Source organism: Ziziphus jujuba, chromosome 10 (genome assembly GCF_031755915.1).
Source record: "Ziziphus jujuba cultivar Dongzao chromosome 10, ASM3175591v1".
NCBI classification, from domain to species: domain Eukaryota; kingdom Viridiplantae; phylum Streptophyta; class Magnoliopsida; order Rosales; family Rhamnaceae; genus Ziziphus; species Ziziphus jujuba.
In genome coordinates this window covers 7,616,041-7,643,243 of record NC_083388.1, presented here as the reverse complement: position 1 = coordinate 7,643,243, position 27,203 = coordinate 7,616,041, and the positions used below count along the sequence as shown (strand labels likewise).

The window sequence follows — 27,203 nt, the reverse complement described above, 5'->3', positions numbered from 1 at the left end:
GTTTATTCTGTAAGTCACGTTTGTTGCGAAATAATTGTCCAATTACTATGCTCTCACAGCCAGTGAACTTTGACGAAAATATGGCCATAGAACCACTTCTGTTGCTCAATGATATGTGGTCACTTGTAGCACGATGAACCCTAACATCATCAACTCCTTCATTGTTCATTTCAGGATGCATATCATTATCATTGTCCGGCAACTCATGATCAAAATCTACATCATCCCTTGCTGCATTGTAATTCTCATCATGATCAATATTATGCAACTGCTCATACTCCTCATCGTTAGGCAACCGTTCAGCATAGTCACCTCCAACATCAACTCCTTCGTGGATGTTAAATGATGTCCAGGCCCCACGAACATCAACTTGATCTCTAAACTGAGTTTCTTGAACCATAATTTCCTGAGATGTAACCTGAATAGGTTCAGTACCGAAAACTTGTGGTAGACAAACGCCAATTGGAGGACAAGAAAAAGAATGAAGATTACTCCCACTATCCGAAGCAAAGGTTGTTTGATGAACATTTCTACATACATGTTCAACTTTTGAAATCACCTCAACATACATTGGAGGCCGCATCATTGTCATCCCTCCATTCCTCACTTCTTGAAGAAAGCATTTCACATCCCTATCACAACGTATTTCTGCAGGATCTAACTTTTCTACACATCATCTATATATCCATTTTAACTTTAGCAAATATTCATTTCGAGCTATCTTAATAGAATTGAAAATCTCATCCTCTAACTTTGATTTTGTGCATCTCTTGCCAACGGAAACCATTATATTTTTACCATTTCAATATTTCCAATTACCACCATCATTTTATACCAATGTTCCATTGTATAAAACCGCAATTACAATATCATCATCTTTCGTTTTACTACAAAATTAAATGAATAACGTTAAACTAAATCAATAAATATATAAAAATTGGAATAGTACTAAACAAACATATTAACTGTATTAAAAAAGTTGATTCTGTTTTTATTTTCTGCCAAATATAGTTTTTTCCTACTGGTGGAAATCTGACGGAAAACTGGTGGAAAATTGGCAAAAAATTAGCGGAAAACTTGCGAAAACTAACAAACTGGAGGAAAATGGCAGAAGTTCATCTTTTTTGCCAAATTTCCTCCATTTTTACTGTTTTTCGTAATTTTTTTCTGTTTTACACAAATTTTCCCCCTTTGTCAAATTATATGCCACCTAAGTATCTTTAAACTCACATATAACAATATAACAGCTTATAAATTAATTTCTTGCATACCCATATTAAATAAAAAGTTTAAAAATTACAAAATTAACAAAAAATACAAGAAAAAAGAGAAAGAGAAAAAAGAAAAAAAACACATATTTTTTTAGTTTCATCTAATAAGAAAAAAGATAAAAATTTTACCTGAGTTTAGTTTCAGATATGAGAAAATACAAAAAAATGAGAGTGAGAGGAGATGAGATATAAAGAGTGGCCTGTTAGATAAACCCTTACATGAACGGCTGTGTAGAGGAAGAAGGAAAAGGTAAAAAAAAAAAACTATTGCGTAATTTTTAATTTTATCAAAGGTATTTTTGTTCTAAGGTGGCTAGTTTTTCTTTTAAAAAAAAAAATTGCTAATCTTCAAAAATCATATTACGGGGTGGCTACTTTTCAAAAAAACCCTAGATAAAAACAGACATGTTCGAAGACATGATCCAGACCGAGTTTATAAAAATAAACTTGAATGCTTTGTTTGCAATAGTATAGCCCATCTAGTTCGAGATTGTCCTACAAAGACTAATGCCAGGACAAAAGAAGCTAAAGCAATAGAATGCTTTAATCTTAATCTCCTTAAGACAGATGATGATATGCTTTCAGAAGAAAGTGTGTGGTCAATTTACAGCATAGTAGAAGAATATCTAGAAGATATTCCAGATGAATATTTACCAGAACAAGAGGAAGAACTTCTTGATATTTTTCAGAAAAATATTAATTTTATGGAAAGAAATATAAAAATTGATAATTTTGAATCTCTTGTTGCAGGCTTGGAATGTCAATATCAATGGCAAAAGCGTGGCACACTCTCAGTTGAATGTTTTATTTGTCATTTTTATCCAGGTAAACAGATCCGGATACAATGCTTCAGATGCAGGTTAGAAGCTTGTATTCCTTGTGTAGAAAAACAATTTAATACCAAGCTTAATTTTCCAGAAGTTAGCCCAATTTCTATTTCCAATAGAATTTCCGAAAGAACTATCCTTAATCTTCAGGGTGAGATTCTTCTCATCAAAGATAGGCTTTCTACCCCTCTCTCTCTCTCGCTTTCTCTCTAACTGATAAGATGCTCAGTGCAGGCTGGAGCCGGTATAGATTATGAATCATCTTATGGGAAGGTTCGCGCAAATGATACTATTCTGAAGCTTCAAAGAACAGAACCATATTATAAAAGGAACCGTGCACATATTTGCGGTTTCTACATCCGTGGTGCATGCACAAGAGGTGATGAGTGTCCTTACAGGCACGAGATGCCCATAACTGGGGAGTTGTCAAAGCAAAATATTGAAGATCGTTACTACGGGTATGTCCACTGGTTGACAATTTTCACTTTTTGAGTTGATAATTAACTTTTACTTCCTCTTCTGATTTCTCCCTCCCCCACTTTCTCTCTGTCTCTTTATATAATCTCTGTATTTATGTTTGCATAAATATATGACATGCCCTATATGATTTTGTTACTAATTTTCATGGGTCTGACTGTCTGCATGAAGCATCTTTAACTGTATATATGTTTCTTATCTGAAAAAAAAAAAATTATATATATATATATATATATATATATAAACAGCATGTTTTTATTTTTATCCATTAGGCAGCAGAGGTACATGTATTTTCATTCATGCTTGATGGTTAATATTCCAAATGTGTAAATTTGACATTTTATCACTGGTCTGCGAAGTTAAACTTTGTCTTTTGTGAGGCTGTCATTCCGAAGGCAAACAGCTTATGTTATCCTCCGTGAGTGTCGGAATGAACGAGCCTGGTCTAACTTGAGTTTGGCTGGTAGTCATTTAACTCCATCCCTTGCCCCAAACGAAAAGAAAGAAAAGGAAAAAGAGTTTAGGTCGTTAGTATCGTTGCAAAGCTTGAATCTTTTTCGTCCTTTTCATTGAAGAGGCCGCACTGAGTGGACATTTGCCTGCTGACATAACCAATTTACTGTCAATCATATTTTATGAATTTGAACAATCTTTCAAATATTTAACCATTGCTCTGTTTTAGCTGTGCACTTTTAGAAGAAAATTGTGATTGAATATGAAACATGTTTTCTATATGTTAATGTGTACCAATTTCAAAATTAATCATTCATAACCCCAGTGCCTCTTGTCAATAGACATGCATCCATGTAATTATGCCCTTTCACATCTTTTTCCATGCAGCATACATAATTCATGAATTTTAGAAACATTGCAAGATGTACTTAATTCCCCCTTAAATATATGCAGAGTCAATGATCCAGTGGCGCTTAAGTTACTTAACAAGGCTGGAGATATGTCTTCTTTGGAACCTCCTGATGATAAGAGCATAAAAACCCTCTATGTGGGTGGGGTTAATGCCAGCATCACTGACCAAGATTTAAGGGATCACTTTTATGCTTACGGAGAGATCTAGTCTGTTAAGATGGTGTTACAACGAGCCTGTGCTTTTGTAACCTACACAACCAGAGAACGGGCAGAAAAAGCTGCTGAAGAGCTGTCAAATAAACTGGTAATAAAGGGTTTGAGGTTGAAGCTTTCGTGGGGTAGACCACAGGCACCAACAGCAGGAAGTAGCTCATAGCGGGTTGTTGTCTCGGGGTGTCATATCTCAGCAGCAAAGCCAATTGCAACCGGGTGGAACTCATTACCAAGGCACATCGATTCAATACTACAACATCCCTCCTCTATCTCAGCAGGAGAGTGCCTATTATCCATCAATGGACCCTCAAAGAATGGGTGCCTCTGTTAATTTGCAAGAGGGGGGTCTCAGTGGGACGGAGAATCTGCTACAACAGCATTATGCATTTCAAGCTATCCTTCCACTACAGGGGCAAGACCGAAGGCAATGTTATCCTCAATATATGGCTCCGCTACCACCTCACCACTAGTACCCTCCTTATCACTCTGCAATGCCACCATCACAGCCTCAGTGTCTGCACCATCAGGATCTGCTCCTCCAGGATCTAAAATAACATCAGGTTGGGTCTGACCTTCCACTTTCCCATGTAACACTTGTTTGTCAACTTTCTCCAAAACCAAAACACAATTTACACAAAATTTTACTTGCTTTTTTTAGGACTTGTTACCATATTGTCATTCAATTAAATTCAATGTGGATTCAACATAAATAAATGAAAAAATAAATTCAATACAAAAGTCTTCTCTCACTTTTTCGTGTTATTGCTAATTTATTATTTCACATGTATACATGTATTTTAATTGTGATACAACATATCCGAATTAATTATAAAATTTATAGTTTTTGTTATATCTTTAATTAAAATAAAACAAATATTTCTAATGTAATTGCAACAATTATTTCAAATAAGTTATTTTTTTTAAATATGAGGCATTTGTTCATTTAAATAATTAAAACCATAATGATTATTTTGATATGATTACAGAATCAATACTATTTATAAATACAAAACTAAAAAAAAAAAAAATTCATATAAAAGGCACAAATCGGTTCGTGTAATTTATTTATTTCAAATGTTAGTGATAATTAGTGATAATTATAATTTGTTAAACACATCAAATAATTGTAAACCTGAAGGAAATAAAAAAATAAATAAAAATAAACAACTAAAATAATTTGAAGTTATATCAATTTAATGTTTATGTTTTTAAATTTATAATTAATTGAAATATATTTAAAATTTATAATTAATTAAAATACCTAACAAATTTTAACTACCATTTTTTAATACTAATAATTATTAAAAATAAACAAATTACATATAATTAGATTAAAAAAAAAAAAAAAGGGCTTTCTAAACAGATGAGCGACTTTTTGGGTGGCTATTGTAAGCCCTCGTGATGCTGAAATTTTTTTTCTAATATAACAAGCATTTTAAAGAAGTAAGCTTTTCCCAACTCATAACTCATGGGGAATCCAAGTTGTAACGCTTGAATAAAGGATCAACTGGTCACCATAGTTTTTAATATTATCCAATTTCATTAATTAAAGAAGAGGCCACTGAATCATAAAAAAAAAAATGTATATATTTATTTGTCCATCAATGCCAGATAGATCAAAAATTTTATTAAAATTTTAAATAAAATGATATAATATTTGATATAATTATTTATTATTAGATAAACTAATAATGTCTTCTAATTAAAAGTATATAATTATTTGTCCAATAATATTAGATAGATAAAAAATTTCAATAAAATTCTAAATTAAATACTAAAATTAAATAATATAATATCCGATATAATTATTTATTATTAAATAAATTAATAACATTTTATAATTATAAATTTAATAAATATAAAATTATCCTTGTTTGTCACTCAAAAGAAAAAGAAAAAGAAATTTAGGCTACCTTTAGTATACAAAATACATATTTTTTTAAAAATAGGAATAGTTATTTATAGAAATAGAAAATAAAAAATAGAAAAAGGATTGATAATTCCTATTGATATATTTGGTAAAAATATTGATTTAAAATTAAGGTTTAGATTTTATAAATATTTTATTTTTCTAAAAAATTTAAATTTGGTAAAAATTAATTAAAAATTAAATTTTATATTTATTTATATATTTTTAGAATGTGATAATCAATTTAAATTTAAATGTGATAAAGATATTTTAAAGTTTATCCAAATTAAAATATAAAATAAAAATTCTGAGATTTTAATAAAAAATTACTATTCTTTTAAATTAAGACATATCTATTTCTATAGAATAACTATTATCAAATTTAAAAACTTATCAAATATAAAAAAAATAAAATCTATAAGATGGAAATTCTATTTCTATGTTTATTACATAAACCAAATATACTTAAGATGTATTTTGTTTTATTGTATTTATTTAAAAAAAAAAAAAAAAAGAGAGACCAACTCAGAAAACAGTTGCAGCCCAAGACCGTTGGATGGGCTTGAAATCGGTTCGACTTGACCTGTGACCCGAAGTAATACCCGTTTCTGAGTTTTGGAAAGGCCGAAAAAAAAAAAAAAAAAAATGTTTCCCCAAATTCTGAGACTCCGCAAAGGCGCAAACCCTCTCTCTTCATCCCGACGTCCTCCCCTCTTGCATGTCTCTGAAATCTCTTGCGCAAATTCAAATTGATATCCAATAAGATTCCGAAATCTGTGCTACATATTAACAAAAATAGTCCCTCTAATTCTCTCCAGAGACTGCAAAGGGATATTAGGGTTAGGTCACAAACACGCATGGCGCACAGGTTGCTTAGAGATCTTGAAGCCGATGGTTGGGAACGCTCCGACTTTCCCATAATCTGCGAGTCTTGCCTCGGCGACAACCCTTACGTTCGCATGGTATACTTTTTGTCTATTGCCTTTCAATAATCTCGTAGAATATTGATTTTACTGCTTCTAAATGTTTTGTATATAGGGTTTTCATGTAATTCCTTTTTCCTTTAGATTTTAGATACCGTTTCGTCGTTATTTATGAGTAGTAGAATTGCTATACAAAATATATTTTTAGAAGTAGCTGTAATTTTTCGCTCAGTTTCAGTTTTTACGAGAAGCTTTTTTTTTTTTTTTTTTTTTGGTAATGGTATTGTTTATTGTATATATTTGTAAATGCACAGACAAAAGCGGATTATGACAAGGAGTGCAAGATTTGTACAAGGCCGTTCACGGTTTTCAGATGGAGGCCTGGTCGTGATGCAAGATATAAGAAAACAGAGATTTGTCAGACTTGCAGTAAGTTGAAAAATGTCTGCCAAGTTTGCCTTCTGGATTTGGAATATGGACTGCCAGTGCAAGTTCGAGACACCGCTCTGTCCATCAATTCTAATGATACTATTCCCAAGAGTGATGTCAATAGAGAGTATTTCGCCGAGGAGCATGACCGCAGGGTAAGACTTTTTTTTCCCCTCAAATAAATCAAACTACTTTTGGGTTTTACCTTTCTGAATAATCTGGCTTTGGTGTGTGATGAATTGGCTGTATTTTGCTATTCTAAACTCCTACTATATTTTCTTCTATGTCTTAGCAACTTCATCCTGTTTCATTTTGTTTTATGGATATCAAATTTGTGTTAGAGAATTGTTTTTCAATTCTATTACTGGTTTAGACCCTCCCTGTTGGTCGTAAAATTTTTGTTATCGGTTTGCCTTGTCTGACTTAGTATTTCTCTTCTATCTTCGTCATGCTTGATTGCTGCTTTTGTTGATTGCTTGCTATTTTTTATTATATCCTGTGATTTTCCGTTTGACCTGCTTTTTTAAGTACTTCCAACATGGTCTCTGTTAACCTGCTGATCTCCTCGACTAACTGATATGAGTTAATAGTGATAAGTTTGAGGTCCTCTAGCTTAATGGTCCAAGTTTTGCTGCATTTGCTTCCAGTTTCAATTGTAGACTAAGCTGTTCTCTTGAATAACATCGGAACTTTCTCGACAAGTGGAATTAAAATGTGACTTTTTTTTTTTTTTTTTTTTTTTTTAATGTGTGTGTATATATATATATGTATGCACTGTCTTCCTTTGATGTGTTTATTGTATTAAAAAATTATCCTTGTCCATTTTGTTTGTTAAAGATCATCCTCATTTGCCTTTTAGAAGTTTAGTAAAGCCCTTTACTGATTTGTGGTCTTCTGGTTTATTGCATTTCAGAACATAAGATATTTGATATTTTGCATTTAAAATTTAAATTCGTGGTCAAATCAGTATCCTTATTTTGATGAGAGAGAACCATGTGGAATGTAATTTATTGTGTTATTTTTTGGAATATTTAATTTTCATTTATATGACTGCTTTCACATTGGCACCTTCTCATGTCTCTTCTGTGTTGCTAAACAATATAATGGTCAACGCAGGCTAGAGCTGGTATAGATTATGAATCTTCTTACGGGAAGGTTCGCTCAAATGACACTATTCTGAAGCTTCAAAGGACAGTACCATATTATAAAAGGAACCGTGCACATGTTTGCAGTTTCTACATCCGGGGTGAATGTACAAGAGGTGCTGAGTGTCCTTACAGGCATGAGATGCCCATAACTGGGGAGTTGTCACAGCAAAATATTAAAGATCGTTACTATGGGTACGTCCACTGGCTGATAATTTTCAATTTTAAGTTTGGTAATTAATTTTTCTGTTCTTTTCTGATTCCTCCCTCTCCCTCTCCCCCTGTCTCTGTTGTGTCTTTCTACATAATCTCTATCCTTATATAAACATATAATATGACCTATATGATTTTGTTATTAAATTACATTGTTCTGACTCTCTGCATAAATCTTTTTTTTTTATTTTTTTTTATACTGTATCTTTTTTTCTTATCCAAAGCGAAAAAAGGCAACTGTGTTTCATGTTTTTATTTTTTATAAATTAGGCAACTAAGGTACATGTATTTTTTCTGACTTGAGAGTCAATATTCCTATCCTGGAAGTTACCGTGAAGTTAAACTTTGTCTTTTGTTGTCATTCCAAATGCAAATCTAAGAGTGAGGATAGAAGAGCCTGGTCTGGCTTGACTTTGGCTGGTAGATATTTGACCCAACCTTTTCCCCTGGCCCCAAATGAAGAGAATGAAAAGAAAAAGAATTTAGGTGTTAGTATTGTTATTAAGATTTAATTGTTTTGTTGAAGAGGATGTGCTGAGTGGATTTTGCCTGCTGACATAACCAATTAACTGTCAAATCATATTTCATGGACTTGAACAATCTTTCAAATATATCACCTTTGCTCCTTTGAGAAATCCAGTCTCAGATGAAAAACCTGACTGAATATCAAGACATGTTTTGAATATGTTAATGTATACCAATTTTAAATTAATCATTCCCAACCCTGTTGCCTCTTGTCAGTTGTCAACAGGCTTGCATCCATGTAATTATGCCCTTTTTATCTTTTCCCATGCATCATACACAATTCTTGAATTTTAGAAAGATTGCTATATTTACCAATTCCCCCTTAAATATGTGCAGAGTCAATGATCCAGTGGCACTCAAGCTACTTAACAAGGCTGGAGAGATGCCCTCTTTGGAACCTCCCGAGGATGAGAGCATAAAAACCCTTTATGTGGGAGGGCTTGATGCCAGAATCAGTGAGCAAGATTTAAGGGATCACTTTTATGCTCATGGTGAGATCGAGTCTGTTAGGATGGTTCTACAACGAGCCTGTGCTTTTGTAACCTACACAACCAGAGAAGGGGCAGAAAAAGCTGCTGAAGAGCTGTCAAATAAACTAGTAATAAAGGGATTGAGGTTGAAGCTTATGTGGGGTAGACCACAAGCACCCAGACCAGAGGCAGATAGTTCGGATGAAGCAAGACAGCAGGCGGTAGCTCATAGTGGGTTGTTGCCTCGAGCTGTCATATCCCAGCAGCAAAACCAATTGCACCCGGCCAGTACACATGACCAAGGCACATCCATGCAGTACTATAACATCCCTCCTCCACCTCAGCAGGAGAGGGCTTATTATCCATCAATGGACCCTCAAAGAATGGGTGCCCTTGTTACCTCGCAAGATGGGGCTCCCAATGGGCCGTCAGGATCAGGTGAGAACAAATCTGGACTGGAAAAGCAGCAACAGCATTATGCATTTCAAGCTATGCCACCACCACATGGGCAATACCACCAGCAATATTATCCTCCATATGGATACATGCCTCCACCGCCACCACCTTATCAGCAGTACCCTCCATATCATTCCGCAATGCCCACATCACAACCACCGCCGATGAACCAGCAGTACCAGCATTCTGCGACACAAGGGCCTGCACCTGCACCCTCAGGTTCTACACCTGCATCATCTGGGTCTGCTCCAGGGTCTACAACATCTGAATCTGCTCCTCCTGGGTCTACACCATCTGCATCTGCTCCTACAGCAGCTTCATCTCAGCAATGAAACCTATCCTCTTGTATTGTTTTCAATTTTGGTTATAAAATCGACTTACTTGATTATTACTCGACTCAAACTGGCCTTGTAATATGAATTTGAAAATGTTTACTGGACTTTCTGCAGATCATTCAAGTATTCAGGGAGTATTAAAATCACGCATTTCTTATTTGTTTAAATCAATGTCGATTTAACATTGGACCCAAAGATCCCAATGACATGGAATGATTATGGGTAAAGCTAGAGGTACCAAAATTTTGGTCAAAGTTGTTTACTCGGTTGATGTGGTATGAGATTAGTAGTCCACAAAAAAGCCATCTCGGGGATTCATTGAAAGTGAACTCAGTAAAATCATGCTATATCGATGAGGTAACAAATTTGGTACCAATATTATTTTACAATGATTATATATTTCTTTAATAGATAATATTTAAAACAAAAACTGATTCTATGCTTGAAATAACTGTGTATTGATCACTAGGCCATGCAACGTGATTGCAATTACAAAGTTTCTCTTATTTGGAATATGCAAATTTTGAATGAGTTTGCTAATATTGGCACATGTATTTTAATCTATTTGTTACAACGTGTAATGGCCATTAGTTGGCTAGAATTAATTAGCTTTTTCTAAAATTAATATCGTATATGGAAAAGTTCGCCACATTAGCTGTCAAAGTGTCAAAGTGGCAAGTAATATTTTCGGCAAGTCTCGTTGGAATTTTTGGACTTGCAGTTAAACAAAAGTAACGGCCCATGTTGATGCCTGTCTTTGCTTAATTAATTTAAAATTTGTTTTGCTTTATATATATATATATATATATATTTTTTTTTTTTGGTCAAACTTCATTTCATGAAGGAAAAAAAAAAATGTAAGACATTTAAAAATTAAGAGATAAAAACAAATTTGCAAATTTTTTGGGCTCGAAAACAGTAAAATACATGTTCACGGAGGAAACTACAATAAATAACGCAAAATGAGGGAGTTTCCTGAAAAATTATATTACTATTCAAATCGAATCTAACACGCGTGGCCAAAAATCCACAGCCCAAATTATGTGGTTGATATTAAAGCATAATTTTGCTCCGCAGGATCCTCTCTTTATTCTCTCGTCGATCCACTGAAAGAGGGCCACGTCAAGTAAATAAGGATCATCCAGTCATTTCATCCTTTTTAGATTCAAAGTCATTTACCAAAAACTCCTCCGAGCAACGACGTGGCGAGTTGTTGGTCCCAGCCGCGAACTGCAGTGGGACCCCACTATAAGAACCGGTTAAGGTTACATAATAACCACGGATCACAAAAGAGAAATTGAAGCGTATTTAAATGTGTTTGGCGTCCGTTTCTCCAGAAACTTCCCCTACGTTCCTCTCGATATAAACCTTTCGCTCTCTGCGTTATCGGGTTTTTCCTTCAATCAATTTGTACGATTTTTGCGAGATTGAGAGGAAGGAGAGAGACCCATCCACAAAACAAAAAAAAAAGAAAAAAAAAAAGAAAAGAGATTTGCAAATTCCTTCGTGATTTTTCTCTGCCATCATTCTATATGGTAAGCCTTCGATCACGTTGTTTAAATTCGTAAATTAAAATTTTTTTTTTTTTAATTTTTCTTTAAGATCCGTTTATTTGTATTGTATTTTACATATATATATATATATATATATATATATAGGTAGTTTGATTTTTTGAATTCCATGTAGAATTGCAAAATCATAATCTTTTCGTTGTGTACATGACCAGCTATTTTATATTTTTAAAATCAATTTTGAATAGCTTAGGTAATTTATTTAATTATGTGTATTGTATATTTTCATTCTGATTTTGGGTTTCTCGTGGAATTGCAAATAATCATTACGTTGTGTATATAATCAGCTTTTTTATATTGTTGAAATCAATTCTGAATCGCGTAGATGATTTATTTGTGTTGTATATTTCATTCAGATTTTGAGTTTCTTGTAGATTTGCAAATAATCGCTATGCTGTGTATATGATCACAGCTTTATTATATTTTAGTTATCAATTTTGAATGGCGTCGGTGATTTATTTGTATTGTATGTTTCATTCTGATTTTAAATTTCTTTTAGAATTGCAAATAGTCGTTACGTTGTGTGTACGGTCAGCTTTTTTTATGTTTCTGAAATCAGCATTGAAGAGTGTTGGTGATTTGTTTGTAGTGAATATTTCATTCAGATTTTGAGTTTCCTGTAGAATTGCAGATGATCGTTACCTTATATTTTTGAAATCAATGTAATACAGCTTAGGTGATTTGTTTGTGAATTAATTTCAGATTGCATTCACCCATTCATTTCGTAAGTAGGTGTATATTTTCAGATTGTTTTTATTCAGTGATTTCTGGTGAAGCTTAGCTGTTTATTCATTCATGTATGAAATTTTCGATGAGTATTACTTCGAATATTGCCAATATAATTTTGTTGTTCTTATGGTGGTAATATTTATGAAGGTTTAAGCTGATTTTTGTTTGTTTTTATTGTTCTTTTTTGTTGCAAAGGAAAATGAATACATATTTTTGTATGCCAGTCTGTATGGCTATATGACACGTATAGCAATATATGTATATTATATATGTTTTGTGATGCGATATGATAAGCCCTCACAATCTTCAATTCAGAATGTATAAGTGATTCCCCTGTTGAAAGATCTTGTAAGAGCATATTTTATGTTAGTTTCTTGAATTTTCTATATATCAGTAATAGTAACTAGTCTTTTTCTATTTTTGATTTCTTATATATGATTTTGTTATATGACTTTTGACCGAGCTTTGTTTTTCTGCCTGTTATTCAGATGTCTTACTCCAGAAGGTCAAGGTGCGTCTTATGTTGGAAACTTGGTTTTTGATGTTCTTCATTCTTATGTTTATTACTTCTTGGTGTTCTTATGTTCTTTATAACTATTTTCTAGGTATTCCCGTTCTCCATCTCCATATAAGAGATATGGTAGATCTATCTCAAGATCTTTGTCAAGGAGCCGGTCAAGGTAGTGCTTTAATTTTGCTACTTAGTTGGGTTGTTTGATCTTTTATTTGTCCTGTTGCACTATAGTCATCTTACCTTTTGTTGTTTTGGTTGATGATAGGAGTCCCTCAAGTGATGTGGATAATCCTGGTAATAACCTGTATGTCACAGGGTTGTCCCCCCGAATGACAAAGAGAGAACTTGAAAAGCACTTTGCAACGGAGGGGAAGGTTTGCATGATGGAATTTTTTTTTTTTTTTTTTTAATTTTTGTAATTTTTAATTAATTTTGGCTTTATGTATTATGTGGAATTTTGGATGGTGCTATTTATTATGTGATTGGCTTGCTCTAATTCCTTTAATGCAATCCTTTGGTTAACTTTTTCTAGGTGGTGGATGTTCATCTAGTGGTTGATCCATGGACAAGAGAGTCTCGTGGTTTTGGGTTTGTTACGATGTCAACTGTTGAGGAAGCTGATCGCTGCATTAAGTATTTGAATCGCTCTGTAGTTGAAGGCCGTGTAATTACAGTGGAGAAGGTAAATTGTCTACATGTTTTCCTGTTTATTCCCAATTGCTGTATTCAATCCATTAGTGCTCGCTACACTTCGACATTATATAAGACTTAAGAGTCCTATTGGCTATTAGTTCTTTTGAGTTTGAAAGTTGTTTGCTTCTTCCACTTGAAGTGTTTGTGGCAGCAGGTTAGCTGTGTGTAGCAGCTCTTCACCAAATTCCAAACTACAACTAAACAAACAAATCAAACACATCAAGAAGTATCAGATCATTGGGGTTGTATGCCCTGCATTTCTCTTTTTTATAGCACTTAAATATGTTGTATTTCAGTTTGTTTATGTTATTGCTCTGCCTCTGATGCACACTTTGAATCCTGAAAGCATTGTTTTACCATTTGTGAGTTTTCTGGTAATACCATGATCTTATTCTATTAACTATTGTTGCAGGCAAGGAGGCGAAGAGGGCGTACTCCTACTCCAGGATTCGAGGTAAGTTATTTTTAATTTCATATCTGTATGGTGGCTACATTTTTCCTTAGCAATTTTTGACTTGTCTTTGCTTTATAATTTTTGGTACGTTGTTGTTATAGTTCGTCGAAGAACTCCAAGTTACTCTCCTAGTCGAAGAACTCCAAGTTACTCTCCTAGTAGAAGAACTCCTAGTTACTCTCCTCGTCAATCTCCCAGCTACTCTCCTTACCGAAGGAGCTTGAGTGGGTCATCTCGATCATCAGACCGATCTAGGAGTAGATCGTACTCTCCCTACTATAGACGTCGTCGCAGATCATTCTTACCTTACTATAGAAGGCGTAGATCATATTCTCCATATGAGTCACCTTACTATAGAAGGCGTAGGTCATATTCTCCATATGATGGTCGTCGTAGGTCTTACTCAAGGTCACTGTCACCGTACAGCAGGTCACCTGTGAGCCGTCGGGACCGTTCCTACTCTCCCTACTCCAGGGATGATTCCCCATATGAGCACTACTATGGAAGAAGGTATCGCTATCGCTTTGCTTCTCGTAGTGTCTCACCAAGGGCAAGGAGGAGGTCAAGAAGGAGCTACTCACGTAGTGTCTCACCCAAGCCCAGGAGGAGTTCAAGGAGTAGCTACTCTCCTAGTGTTTCTCCTCGACAGAGGAGTTCAAGAAGGAGCTACTCTCCTAGTGTTTCTCCTTCACGAAGGCGCTCAAAAAGGAGCTACTCTCCAAGCATCTCACAGAGTCAGAGGTTGTCAAAGTCTTACAGGGTTTCATCTAGACGTGACCTTTCTCAGGATAGCTACTCCAGGAGTAGCAGGAGCCGGAGCTTGAGTCGGAGTGTGAGTGCAAGTTCCAGATCAGTTTCAAGGTCTGTTAGCCCTCGGTCTTCATCACCTACCTCTTAGAAGAGAGATTCTGGAAGTCTAGCCTCTGGTAGGGCTGTGGTGATCTTGGTACTAAATAGATAAATTTAACTGCTTAAATAGTACCTTTGTGGTTCTTGAGAAGCTAGTTTGTTACAGACTTCCCTGTATATTTGGGGGGTTAAAGCTGTCACCTTCTATTCTCTGTTAAGTGATTTTATTTTATGTCTTATTTCAGTTTGTAAGTGGCTTAGACCTGAAGCTGTGGTAAATATTTGTTAGGTTCTTAATTTACAAGTTACATCGACCAGAATTTATAAAGATGAAGTTGATGTGATTCATCTAGACAAATACAATATGACTGGGTTGTGACTGAGTGGCCTGCTCGTATTTTACTAGTATTTCATAGTGGAGGTGGAAGAAACCACAAAACCGGCTATTCTGGTCTAACAAAACATTGCATCTTAGGATTAACCTTTAATCTCGTTTATCTCCATCACCTAGGAAATGCCCAGATTTAAAGTAATTAAAACGTATATTTTATTTGTGAAAAGGATGAATGCGAACATAATTAGCATAACCAACAAGAAATAATCACCATTGACCATAACCAGAATCTGGCTTGAACTTGGTGATTAACAAGAAGCAAAAGTGTCAGACAAGAAGAAGCAATGGCCGCTTATCGTTAAGCAGGTTAGTAACTCTTACATAGACAAGAACAATAGGATTTAAAGATGAAGAGATGAGTGGGAAAATAACATTAGGATTTAAAGATAAAAGAGATGGAGTGGGAAAATTGAAGCAGCTTAACCTAGGCAAGTTGATTACTTTCGAATCTTTAATTTTTTTTATTCTTTTATATATGTATTTCTTTTTTTCCAAGTTCCAGAAATTTATTAGGCTGCTGGTAACTGGATTTTACGCCACGAGATTATAATGGTTTTATTTAGAAAGTTACCCTGAGTTAATTAAGTGATCTGGCTTTAAACCCTCATAAGTCGCAACCCCCTGCGACAATTTATATAATTTCCCAATCTTTGAGGCTAGTTATCCAGATTCATATAAGAGCATTGCGACATTAAAACCAAAATGTCTTTTATAAAATCGATAATTTATTTATTCAAATGATGGACGATAAAACATAAATTTTATCTATGTAATTTAATTTCAAATGAGGATGCCTTGCTTCCTAGACATCCACATTTGTTATATGACATTTAGATGAAAATGTGACAACATTCATCAGTAAAAAAATGAAAAAAAAAAAAAAAAGAAAGAAGAAGAAGAAGGAATGGATGTATTATTTTAGAAACTGTTTTGGAGTTTAATGGAAATGAATTCACATTGAATGAAGATGAATATAAATATTTTAGGATATAAATTGAAAAAAAAAAGAAGATAATATTTTAGCGATATGAATTGAAAAATAAAATAAAATAATGCAAATATTTGAGGATATAAATTTTTTAAAAAAATACATTTTATAAAAAAATAAAAATGAAAGAACTTGAAAATAAAAGAATTTTCAACACAAAAATAAAAGGTTTAATGATGTCATTTTCTTAACGTCCTTTTTTTTTATTTTTTATTTTTTATACTATTGCCTTTCTCTATCTCAAAAAATCACAGGTGTCTTTCAATAAAAGGGCATTATGGGAGACCGACTTCCGACGTTTGAACCATTTCATTTGGCATGTATTTCCGAAGGGGGGGGCATAAAGTGATAAGAATCGATCAAACCGAATTAATTCGGATCAGTTTGATTAATTTTTCACCCAAATCAAATCAAACAAAACTCAACATATATACGACGAATCAGACAGTTCCAGTTGAGTTGAGCATTCCTTAAAAAAAAATATAAAACAAAAACCGTATATATTATATATAATTTTTTAATATTTTTTATAATTAATTATATTTTATATATTTTTATGTTTTAAAATTATTTTAATAATATTAAATTCAAATCATTGAAAATAATAATATTTCTTTCTAAAAATTATTAAAAAATTAAATAAACAGTAAAATATTTAACACAATCAAATTGAATCGAAAATGTTTAGTTCGGTTCTTTTTTTTTTTTTTTTTTTTTAATGATTTGGTTCAATTTAGTTTGAAAAAATTTGATTATTGAACCGACGCCTATCCCTAATCATGGTGCATCCTTCTACCATGTTCTATGACACCCCCACCAATCTGGGCTATTGTGTCCCAATTTTTCTTTTTATATAAGAAAAACAATAAAACCAAAAAAATTGATATCTTATCCACTAATTTTGAAAGGGTATGAATGACAATAGCTGAAGCAGTTATAGAGGGAGCTCCTCTTATTGTATTTCTCAAAACACTAATAGGTTGTTATTCTTGTGAAATTGGTGTGGAGAGGGATTTTACAAATATATTTGAGCCATTTAATGTTCTAGGTGAGTGAACTATGATTAAGCATGTAGGGTTTAATAATGTGTTGATTTTGTTCCTTTATGTTTTTACAACAGCGTCTTTCCTTGCTAAGCCCGGAAGCTGATACATTGGGAAGAATGGTTGGAAAATACAATACATCTTTGGTAATGGGACAGGTTAAGAGGGATACATATTCTTTTTATTCTACAGTTTGCATGTTTTTGTGATTATCTTGGTTCTTATCTTGGAATGTACTAAAAGGTAGTAACGCCAACAACAGAGCCTACCGTTTGGCATCTTGGTGATGAATCGATGTCTCTATTTTTGCAATACTAAGTGGAAAAGTTGGTAATGCAATTTCTTTGGATAATCGAGTTCTAACTCTAAAGACAACCGTGTATGGCCAAGGTGAGAATTCTATAAATTTATTCATATATAAGTATTCTATAGGTATATGTCTCACTTAATTGACAATATATAAGTGTTTCATTTTTCAATTAAAAAATGGAATACAAATTCCAAAATATTCTTAGTTTATCAATTTAACCAAAAAAAATTAATAGATATTAATGATTATTACTATAATATTCTCCTTCAAATATAAGGGGAATGTTATGGAAATCTAACCAATATTAGCATGACACTCCATTTCATATATAGATCTAGCATTTTCTGGTTTTAATTTGATTTTTATGTATTCAATATTATTTTTAAAATTTAATAAAAATTTAACAGAGAAAATACATATATAAATCGTTTTATTTACTTAAAAATACATAGAAAAACTTGGTTACAAAAATATGTAAATGAGAAGTTTATAAATTTGGTATATATATATATATATATATGCATGAAATGTTATAAATTAAATAATATGGAATGAAAAATATGGATATTATATATATATCAAAATTATAACTAGATAATAATAGTTTAATATATTAAAAAATAAAAAAATTGTAAATAATTAAAAGAATAAAATAAAAAAATAAAAATCTCTTTTATTCACAAATTTTATGTTGTCGTGACAGAGAAAAAACAATATTTTCGAAAAAATATATGTAGCTTTTTCATTTGTATAATACGACAACGCATTTAATACGTGTTTTGGACTCTTTTTTTCAAACAAATTTGCAATTTTTAGTATATTTGAAATCAATATGGAAAATAGGAATTTTTTTTTAAAAAAAAATACATACATAGATATCTTATACACTTATTATTTACTAAGTTACTAACTAGGCATGGTACAAATGTATGCACTCCTAAACAAAAATAAAAATTATTATTTTTATTATTTTGTTAGCATTAACAAAAATGATGTTGTTTATCAGTTGATCAGGCGTACATGCTCTTAACTAAAATTTAAAGCAACGGTAATTGATTAGAAAGCCGTCAAATTAATTTAAACCTAAACATGGGGTCTTATTTTTGTTTTAATGAGTAAAGGAGGATCACATTTCATATTTCTATGGCAACCCATAATTAGAGAATTTCTACCTACATTAAAAATTAATTATTAAATATTATCAAGGAAATAGCATATATATATATATATATATATATGTATATGTATATGATCCTGCCTAGCTATATTATGCCATAATTGCAGCCAAAAGCAATTGGGTGGGTTATAATTCGGCTATGAGGTTGTTGTGGTTGTGTAGATTGGCATGTTTTGAGTTGATTGATATGGATGGGGTCATCTCGGGAATCCGCTAGTGGTGGTCGTGGTGGTCGGCAACTCTTTGTGTGACTGCATGAACTAAGCATTCAAAAGGTTGGTGTTTGAGTAATTTTATCTGGATATTAAACTACATAAAGTACATTTAGAATTGCAAAAATAAACTCTCCCATAATTATTAAGACCTAACGAACCATTAGAAATTACTGCGACGGAGTTGAACCTGTTGTCATTATATATTATTTATAAGTTAATTTCAGGTGAAAAAGTCGACAGCATCCAAATGGTTGAGATCTTACTTTGGGAGCTTTCTTCTTTTCGTTGTTTACATTAGAACCAAGAAAACGAGAAGGATATCTAATATTTCATATGGGAAAGCAGAAGAAGCCATAAAACCGACCCTTATGGTTAAACAAGTTTACGAAACATTGGTTTAACCTTCCATCTCAGTCATCTCTGGATACGTAAGCTTGATCCATTGCTAAATACGCTTCCAAATTACCTTGAAAATCTCCCCTCTTTAGTTGTGATAAGTTTGCTGATAAAAAATAATAATAATAATAAATAAAATTATCTCATTCATCTGCCACAAGGAAATTCCAAATTTAAAGTAATTAAAACACATATTTATCTATGAAAAGGATAAAGAATGCATACAAAATTATTAACTTATTACACTTTTCAGCCAAAAAAAAAAAAAAAAAAATTATTAACTTATTACGCTAAAGAAAGTTTTAGAACATCGATTCAGCAGAGGAAGACGCAAGCACCAGACACCCATGCCTTAATATAGAAAGCATACCAGTGGTTACCAATAAGGCTCTTCACTTTTCTTTTTCTTTTTCTTTTTTCTTTTTTCTTTTTAATTTTTTTTTTTCCTTGTAATTCTGAGCCCAAATTTTTAATATATATTCAACGAACCAGCAGGATTGAGGGTAAATTTATGGTACACGGCATTCCTCTATGTTCCAGATTTCCTTGGCATACTGAGCGATTGTGCGGTCGCTGCTGAATTTGCCACTCCCAGCTGTGCTTAGTATGGACATCTTCAGCCATTTTCTCCTATCCCTGCAGGCATAATATGCACCATTCCATAGTCAACACCAGTGGAGAAAGTATCATTTGCTAGTAGAATCACTTTGCTTAGATATGTACCAAACTTAGAAGCCAAAATATAGACTGCTATTTAGATTTCTTCATCCAGAATTAACACATGGGGACTCCCAAAGAACAATCTATTTCAAATTGTAATCAACTTGAAATAAAAATGAGTCTAGAAATGTGCTAAAAAAAAGGTTCAGAGTGATAAGATCTCACTTGTAAGCTTCATCCACTCTTGCCTGAGCATCCATGTAACTTGGAAAGTCATGACCAACAAGAAAATAATCGCCACGACCATAACCAGAATTTCCCTCTAGTGAATCAAGCAGTGGGTCATAGTCATAACTTCCGAAAACCCCACTCCTTATGAACTGCTTGGCCTCCTCAAACCGAGGATCAGGCTTGAACTGGGTTAATTCATGACAAGAATCAAAAATGTCACACAAGAATAAGCAATGATTACTTATCATTAAGCAGGCTGATAATTTTTACATTAGGAAAACCATTTGAAAATACACTCGGACGAAGTGAAAAAAATAAAGCTCCAGCTCAACCGAAGCAACAATAAATTACTATCAGAAAATTAGTTAGGGTACTGGTACCTTGATTTTACACCATAAGGTAATTATAATGAATTTACAGAGAAAGCTATGAGGTAATAACTAATTTGGCTTTAAACCTTCTAATCTCTTGCTGCAATTTATATAAATATATATATATATATATATATTTGCTATTTATATAGACATGAGAGTATTACGACATTAATACCATTTCCTAAATGGAACAAAAAGATCTTTTATATGAAATATTACATGGAATGGGGAATGAGTGTTGGATGCATATGCATGACCATGTGTCAGATTTATTTTGTCAATGAAGTTTTCTTTCCATAAATTTGGGGAATGTAATGGTCATACCCTTACCAACATCCGAGCATTGGATGCTGGACAGCAAGAAGAGTTCATGAAACACTGTCCATGAATAAGATCTCGAATATTGAGTTTTTTGTCGTGCATACACATTTTATGGACTATGATTAAAAAGAAAATGAAACATCATACCAGTCCATTCTCTCTTTCCTTGCGCAATCTGGGGACTTCATCTGCTGTTGCCCCAAAGAGGAAGAAATTTTCCTCTCCAATTTCCTCCCTAATTTCCACATTAGCCCCATCAAGTGTACCTATTATGAGGCAACCGTTGAGCGCAAACTTCATGTTGCTTGTGCCACTTGCCTCCATGCCTGCAGTGCTAATATGCTGTGATAGCTCACTTCCTGGAATGAGCATCTCTGCGACAGATACATTGTAATTTGGAACAAATACTACCTGCAAATTGTTGTCAATGAACTGATATAAGTTCATTACAGACCATGAATCCAGCAATTCAAGAGAAACAGGCAAAGAAAAAATTACAAATGAATAATGAATACATTTGTAACGGGAGTACAATATTAAGGGGCATGCTATACATTATGATTCCTAAATGAAGGTATATTGCTCCATGCTCATATGCACGTGGAAGGAGGGTATACATAACCAACAATATCTCAAACATTCAGAAAGTAACAACGATGCATTAGTTACCAACAACAAATTTATCCATGGACTTGGAAGAAGCATCATAAGCTTTCTCTTTCTGGATTCATGACATCTTATTGAAAGTAAACACATTTAAGAACTCTTCATCTAAAAGACAAGTCATGGTTTTATTTTGGGCAATTGTCCTGACATATATAGCAAGTTCTATTACCAGATGGATTAAGTCATTCTTCTTCGACAAAGGTCCTTCCAAGTTTGTTTTAGTATGTTAAAATCAAACTTAGGTCTCTGATCTATACTAGAGATATACTTAGCCTCTTTGTTATATGGTCATGGAAAATCTTTAGCAAGAGATACATTCAGATGCATTAATCTAGAATAAGAACAAACAAATACCAAGCATCTCTGAAAAGATGGCAAACAATTTACCTTCAAGTGGCTATTGACCTCAGGATCACTATTGACTACAGTACCAACATCATTTACCAGTTTGACTATTCTTTTAGCATTTGTATATGTTGCAAATGCTTTTCCTCCTATCATGATGGTGCGTGGAGTTGTTTTCTTCCGCTCTTCAAAGCTCATCTCCTGTCACAATTTAGTTTCAAGCAGGTTCTAAATATATTAACTATAAAATGGTAATTCTCTGTTGCATATTGAAAAGAATATTATTTAATATTTTGAAGAATAAACAGAACAAAGTAATAAGGCACACATGTAATTATAGGATGCTTTGGGAAATAACTGGACATCATGTTGCTATGAAACTAAAATCTCTCAACTTAATTGTGAAAAAGGTAAAATTTTAAGGACTAAATTTGAGAACCAATAAATGGAAAAAGTATTCCAGTCATTTTAAAAGATCATACAGGTTGTGCAAGTACAGCTCCATTCATCCAGGACAAAGACATAAGTCATGAAATGATAGGTGGATATATAACAAACAAGAGAAGGTAAAATTCACAAAATAATTATGTATCATATTTTTTTGGCCCAATTTCCAGTTTATCCAATGATAATGCCAGTAAGCAAAGGAAAATTGTTTATAATAAAATAAGTAACAGCAGGATGTGTATCTCTACCAAAAGAAAAAGAATGTGACTGTACAATACCTTCAACTTCTTATATCTGTAAATTGCACCAAGAATGTTCAGCAACTGTCTCTTATATTCGTGGATTCGCTTCACTTGTATGTCAAATAGGCTGCTTGGGTCAATGCTCACACCTGTCACACGCTCTATGTACTGTGCCAGATGCTGTTTATTAGCCAATTTGGCAGATGCCCATTCATCTTGGAAGTCTGCATTGTCTGCAAACTGTTGGAGAAAGCATCCTCAGCAAAAATAATAAAATTACAATTACAAGAAGGCAATCGTACAGTGACAGAAGGAAGAAGTATTTCCAATATATTTTGAATACATACTTTCCGTAGACCTGTCAGTAGGTCAAGGTTGCTGACCCATTGATCGGTTTTCAACCATTTTGTGATTATGTCACTGAGCTCAGGACTGCAAAACCGGAGCCACCGGCGAGGAGTAATGCCATTGGTTTTATTTTGAAACTTTGTTGGCCATATAGAAACATAGTCTGCAAATAACTCTGACTTTAGAATATCGCTGTGCAATTGGGCAACACCATTAACCTACACATAATGGATATCAAATTATAAATGTTACAAAATTTCAAAATAACTCAAACTCATAGATTAATTGAGGAGATAAATATATCATTGAACATGATTTTGTTGCGTTATGAAATTTAAATATGAGAGATATATGATTGCAAAAGTACGACTAGAGTGTAGACATTATGGATGGCAAATAACTATTTTCCTTTCAACAAAATCCCTCCAAAGCAGAAAAGAGTGGAAAAGAAAGGATGACTCTAAGGAGGAATTCAACATGTATGCAATTTACCAACAAAAATAATTCACTGTTTGAATATGACAAATAAACAATATTGAGACACAATTCAAACAGCAAGTAATATACAGATATCAGCCTATTGTTGCAAAAACAAGATGCTTAGGTTTATTGTAGGAGTGGTATTAGCTTTCCCAATACCATTTCAGGATACATGCAGATTGTAGAGACTACCAGGAAAGCTAAGATGAAACCATAAGCTAGAAAAGATAATTTAACTATATTTCCAAAGAATGAACAACTTACTGTATGTGCAGAAACCACACATAAGTTTGCCATCCGAACCACAGGCTTTTGGGGACTGTTATCCAAGATGCTAATACTGGAAATCTTGCTCTCAAGATCAGTTCGTGTGGAGCGTATACATGCAATGAACTGTAAGGTAGTTCCGATATCAAATCTCCATCACAAAAATAATTTTTACAGACAGAAGAATGAGAATTATACCCTCTTGTCAATTTCTTCTATGATCTCCATATGGCGAGGAAGAAGCTTCCACATCACAGGTTGTGACCATTTCTCAAGTGCTTCAGGAAGGACTGTGTGATTAGTATAAGCAATAGTCCTGGTTCAATAATTAAAATTTAGTATTCATTAGCTCTAATCAAAAAGTATATCATGCCTAAATGTCACAGAAGGAAGATTTTGCAGCAGATGCCTTAGAGAACACGTTTCTTCACTTTTCTGTTTTCCATATAAGCAATCACACTAGCAACATGAAATTTAATGCACCTGGATGTCACATCCCATGCTTCATCCCATCCAAGTCCTTCATCATCCATTAGTAATCGCATTAGCTCCGGAATTGCAAGTGTAGGATGAGTGTCATTTAATTGTACAGCAACCTTGCTGGGAAATTCAGACCAATTCCATGAGCCACGTTCCTGTTTTCTCTCTTTGAATCTAGAAATTATGTCCTGTAATTGATTTCAATTTCCCAAGATTAGTGACTGATACGTAGAGACAAGAAAAACTATTAACTTTCATGAAGAAAATCATCAATGTAAAAAGAAATTGTTATTAAGCATATCAAAATGTCAAAGGCACATGCTGACATCAATGGAGGAAAAGAAGAGAATCAATCAACCTGAAGAGAAGCACTGCAGAGAAAAAATTGTTGCTTCAACCGTAGAAGTTTTCCATGTTCTGTAGCATCTCCAGGATAGAGAACAGCACAAATCTGCAATTTTGCAAATTCATTAAATGCTTGACAACTTGGGAACCGTTAAGTTCGAGAATCCTATCTTTGCAGCCCTTTTTATGCTTTCAGAGGAAAAATATGAAACTATTCAAACATGAAATGTTGTTGAACAACATTTAGTGAGTTTGATAAAAAAGTAAACAATTTAGCTAAAATGGTGAAAGATCCAACTATAGCATAACCTTTTGAAATGAATGAACAGTATCCTTTCCTTTCAAAGAAGGGATAAATACCTCTATATCTACACTTCATAGATAATCATTTACCAACCTGTCGAGCATGAGAATGAAGCTGTGCAGCGGATTCATATTGCCCATCGTTAAATTGGAATAGATTGAAATCTTCAGCAGAAGCTTTGGCTTCCCAAAGGCGAAGGCTAATAGTGTTCTTGGTTTTATATCCTGGAATTGGCACATCATAAGCCAAAGCTTGCAAAACCTCTCCTCCTACCCATTTTCGACTGTAAAACATTGAAAATACTAGGTAGTTAATACATGCACCAACTGAACAATTAAGTTTCAGGTGATTTAAGACAAGGAAGCACCCTTCAGACAATTGAATAAAATCCCTGATGGTAAGACCTTGTATTTTTTAATCTCAGGGTATTCTCCAAAGCAATACTCAGATCAATATATGAATTGATCTTTAAGATGGCACTTACGCTCCATCAGGGTTAACCTCAACATGACCAAAGAATCTGACAGGAAATACAACATCATGCCTGACAACTTCCCAAGGACTAAATTTCTGCACAGTTTCCATAGAAGGAAAAAAAAAAAAAAAAAAAATTCAGTAAGACTCAATAAAGTAGGCAAAATTTCTTAGCCTTAGGTGAAAATATAACCTCCAGCCAGTCCTCAGCAACTTCCTCTTGGCCCTCCTTGGTGATCCGTTGCTTGAACAGCCCATATCTGTACCTCAAGCCATAACCCCATGCAGGCAGGTTTAATGTTGCCATGGAGTCCAGAAAGCACGAAGCAAGCCTCCCCAACCCACCATTTCCTAATGCTGCATCTTTCTCCTACAAATACTCATCAATCAACGCACTACTTGCTCATGGAAATTGAATAATAATTCAATGATGTACACAAAATGAACAAGCATTTTAAGCAGCCAAACCAAGGTATACTTCTTTCACTCTTTGTTTTTTATTTTATTATTATTATTATTTTTTAATGTAAAAATCAAAGTAATTGACTAACACCAAATTCTACCATATCCAAATATCACTAACTCCAACTTCACAAGAAAAATTCAGGACCAAAATGGATTTACCTGCTCAACTATTTCCTCAAGCTGATGTCCTAATTTATTCAAAGCATCGGCATATGCACTTTGGAGGTTGAGGTTCCCAATCGCATTTGTCAAAGCTCGTCCTTGAAGATACTCCATTGACAAGTAGTAAGTCTGCTTTGGATCCACTCTGTGATAATGAAGGTACGTCTCGTTCCATTGCTGCAAAATCGATCACCAAAAAAAAAAAAAAAAAATCCATTTTTCTCATTTCAAAATCCAAGAAATCAATGAAACCTCAGTTAAAAAAAAAAAAAAAAGGCTGAGATATTGCCATTACTTGAACAAGACGGTCGCGAACGCTCTCCGCGGTGGCATAGTAAGCTTGCTCAGGTTCGAACTTGAACGGCGAGAAGTGCGGGCTGTAATGCGCGTGGTAATTGATGTTGGAAGCAATCTCCGACGGTTCTTCGGCCAATGGCTGCGCAGCTGCCGGAACTTTCGAAGAAATTCCAGAAGAAGCAGGAACACCTGCTCTGTTGGTTTTCACAGTCGCCGCCATTATGCTTGTAGCGGTTCCTCAAAACAATCTGAAACCAGTAAAATCCAAACCCAATCAAACACCAAATTCAGCATAATCCAACCGTCCAAAATTCAAAATTCACCCAAAAAAACAAAAAATTGAATGAAAAAAGAAGTAGAAAATTACGAAACTCTGCTTAATTTGCTGTAATCGGCTCCAAACGTCGAAGAAGGGGAGAGATAGATAGAAAGTTGAAGAAAAGTGAATATAAGAGAGAAAATAGGAGATATTTTAGGAAATGGTCCAAAAGAGAAAGAATATGCGAACTGATACTGATTTTAGTGGTAAAGCAGACAAATAGAGAGAGAGAGAGAGAGAGAAAGAGAGATTTTGGGAGTATTCATCAAAATATCAGTGTGGGCAAGTGGAAGACGAAGCAGAAGAAGAACAAGTTTAGAAAAAGAGAAAGTGCTTCTTTTTTTCTTTCTTGGAAGTGATTGAAGTGAACGTGAACGTATCACATGGAATTGGAGCCAAACGATAAAATATGTATCGAAATGAGTAAGTAAGTGAAATGTGTGAGAACCGTACAATTGCTTAGCTGGTGATCAGATTTTTTATTATTATTTTTTAACATTATTTTATCTTACTTGCTTTTTTGTAAAGGCATGTGGACACGTGGCTGCATTAAATCGTTGGATGATAATACGTGTAACATCTGCTT

At 33.7% G+C, this 27,203-nt stretch overlaps 4 protein-coding genes across 10 annotated transcripts; 3 read left to right on the top strand and 1 right to left on the bottom strand.

Moving 5' to 3' along the window:
• The first annotated feature begins 1,739 nt into the window (after nt 1-1,739).
• LOC132799279 (zinc finger CCCH domain-containing protein 40-like) lies at nt 1,740-4,401 on the top strand. 3 transcript variants are annotated; one of them, XR_009634431.1, is made up of 3 exons: nt 1,740-2,249; nt 2,333-2,556; nt 3,482-4,401. XR_009634431.1 is itself a non-coding variant. In XM_060811858.1 (3 exons), the coding sequence occupies exons 1-3, from the start codon at nt 2,116-2,118 to the stop codon at nt 3,645-3,647; spliced, it is 405 nt and encodes a 134-aa protein (XP_060667841.1). In that variant the 5' UTR covers nt 1,743-2,115; the 3' UTR covers nt 3,648-4,401. The 3 variants fall into 3 exon arrangements, 1 of the variants encoding a protein (XP_060667841.1); XR_009634430.1 differs by having other exon boundaries at nt 1,743-2,096; XM_060811858.1 differs by having other exon boundaries at nt 1,743-2,130.
• Nucleotides 4,402-6,205: 1,804 nt separating this feature from the next.
• LOC107430536 (zinc finger CCCH domain-containing protein 49) lies at nt 6,206-10,203 on the top strand. The gene is made up of 4 exons (XM_016041378.4): nt 6,206-6,523; nt 6,799-7,068; nt 8,030-8,253; nt 9,133-10,203. Exons 1-4 carry the CDS (start codon nt 6,419-6,421, stop codon nt 10,052-10,054), a joined length of 1,521 nt encoding a protein of 506 aa, XP_015896864.2. The 5' UTR covers nt 6,206-6,418; the 3' UTR covers nt 10,055-10,203.
• A 1,177-nt stretch (nt 10,204-11,380) lies between these two features.
• On the top strand, nt 11,381-15,247 carry LOC107410958 (serine/arginine-rich splicing factor SR45a). 4 transcript variants are annotated; one of them, XM_016018457.4, is made up of 7 exons: nt 11,382-11,592; nt 12,846-12,868; nt 12,963-13,037; nt 13,137-13,245; nt 13,404-13,553; nt 13,977-14,018; nt 14,120-14,377. In XM_016018457.4, the coding sequence occupies exons 1-7, from the start codon at nt 11,590-11,592 to the stop codon at nt 14,240-14,242; spliced, it is 525 nt and encodes a 174-aa protein (XP_015873943.3). In that variant the 5' UTR covers nt 11,382-11,589; the 3' UTR covers nt 14,243-14,377. The 4 variants fall into 4 exon arrangements, with proteins under 4 accessions (XP_048324296.1, XP_015873943.3, XP_048324294.1 ...); XM_060811962.1 differs by having other exon boundaries at nt 11,384-11,592; nt 13,977-14,022; nt 14,120-15,247; XM_048468339.2 differs by lacking the exons at nt 13,977-14,018; nt 14,120-14,377 and adding an exon at nt 13,719-13,779 and having other exon boundaries at nt 11,381-11,592.
• A 4,263-nt stretch (nt 15,248-19,510) lies between these two features.
• LOC107430591 (alpha-glucan phosphorylase, H isozyme) lies at nt 19,511-27,010 on the bottom strand. 2 transcript variants are annotated; one of them, XM_016041444.4, is made up of 16 exons: nt 26,666-27,010; nt 26,297-26,546; nt 25,999-26,178; nt 25,568-25,744; nt 25,385-25,470; nt 24,994-25,183; nt 24,610-24,702; nt 24,255-24,439; nt 23,970-24,087; nt 23,769-23,897; nt 23,024-23,242; nt 22,713-22,916; nt 22,030-22,188; nt 21,124-21,387; nt 20,276-20,466; nt 19,511-20,026 (listed from the first exon to the last, which is right to left on the bottom strand). In XM_016041444.4, exons 2-16 carry the CDS (start codon nt 26,516-26,518, stop codon nt 19,900-19,902), a joined length of 2,544 nt encoding a protein of 847 aa, XP_015896930.3. In that variant the 5' UTR covers nt 26,519-26,546; nt 26,666-27,010; the 3' UTR covers nt 19,511-19,899. The 2 variants fall into 2 exon arrangements, with proteins under 2 accessions (XP_015896930.3, XP_015896931.3); XM_016041445.4 differs by having other exon boundaries at nt 26,671-27,010.
• Nucleotides 27,011-27,203: the final 193 nt, after the last annotated feature.

Coding starts and splice junctions, on each gene's coding strand:
- LOC132799279 (XM_060811858.1), top strand. Junction 2,557..3,481: donor ATTGAAGATCGTTACTACGG/GTATGTCCACTG, acceptor AAATATATGCAG/AGTCAATGATCCAGTGGCGC.
- LOC107430536 (XM_016041378.4), top strand. CDS start 6,419: ATGGCGCACAGGTTGCTTAGAGATCTTGAAGCCGATGGTTGGGAACGC. Junction 6,524..6,798: donor ACAACCCTTACGTTCGCATG/GTATACTTTTTG, acceptor GTAAATGCACAG/ACAAAAGCGGATTATGACAA. Junction 7,069..8,029: donor CCGAGGAGCATGACCGCAGG/GTAAGACTTTTT, acceptor TGGTCAACGCAG/GCTAGAGCTGGTATAGATTA.
- LOC107410958 (XM_060811962.1), top strand. Junction 12,869..12,962: donor TCTTACTCCAGAAGGTCAAG/GTGCGTCTTATG, acceptor ACTATTTTCTAG/GTATTCCCGTTCTCCATCTC. Junction 13,246..13,403: donor ACTTTGCAACGGAGGGGAAG/GTTTGCATGATG, acceptor AACTTTTTCTAG/GTGGTGGATGTTCATCTAGT.
- LOC107430591 (XM_016041444.4), bottom strand. CDS start 26,518: ATGGCGGCGACTGTGAAAACCAACAGAGCAGGTGTTCCTGCTTCTTCT. Junction 25,471..25,567: donor TTGCTGAGGACTGGCTGGAG/GTTATATTTTCA, acceptor GAAACTGTGCAG/AAATTTAGTCCTTGGGAAGT. Junction 25,184..25,384: donor GAGGTTAACCCTGATGGAGC/GTAAGTGCCATC, acceptor AATGTTTTACAG/TCGAAAATGGGTAGGAGGAG.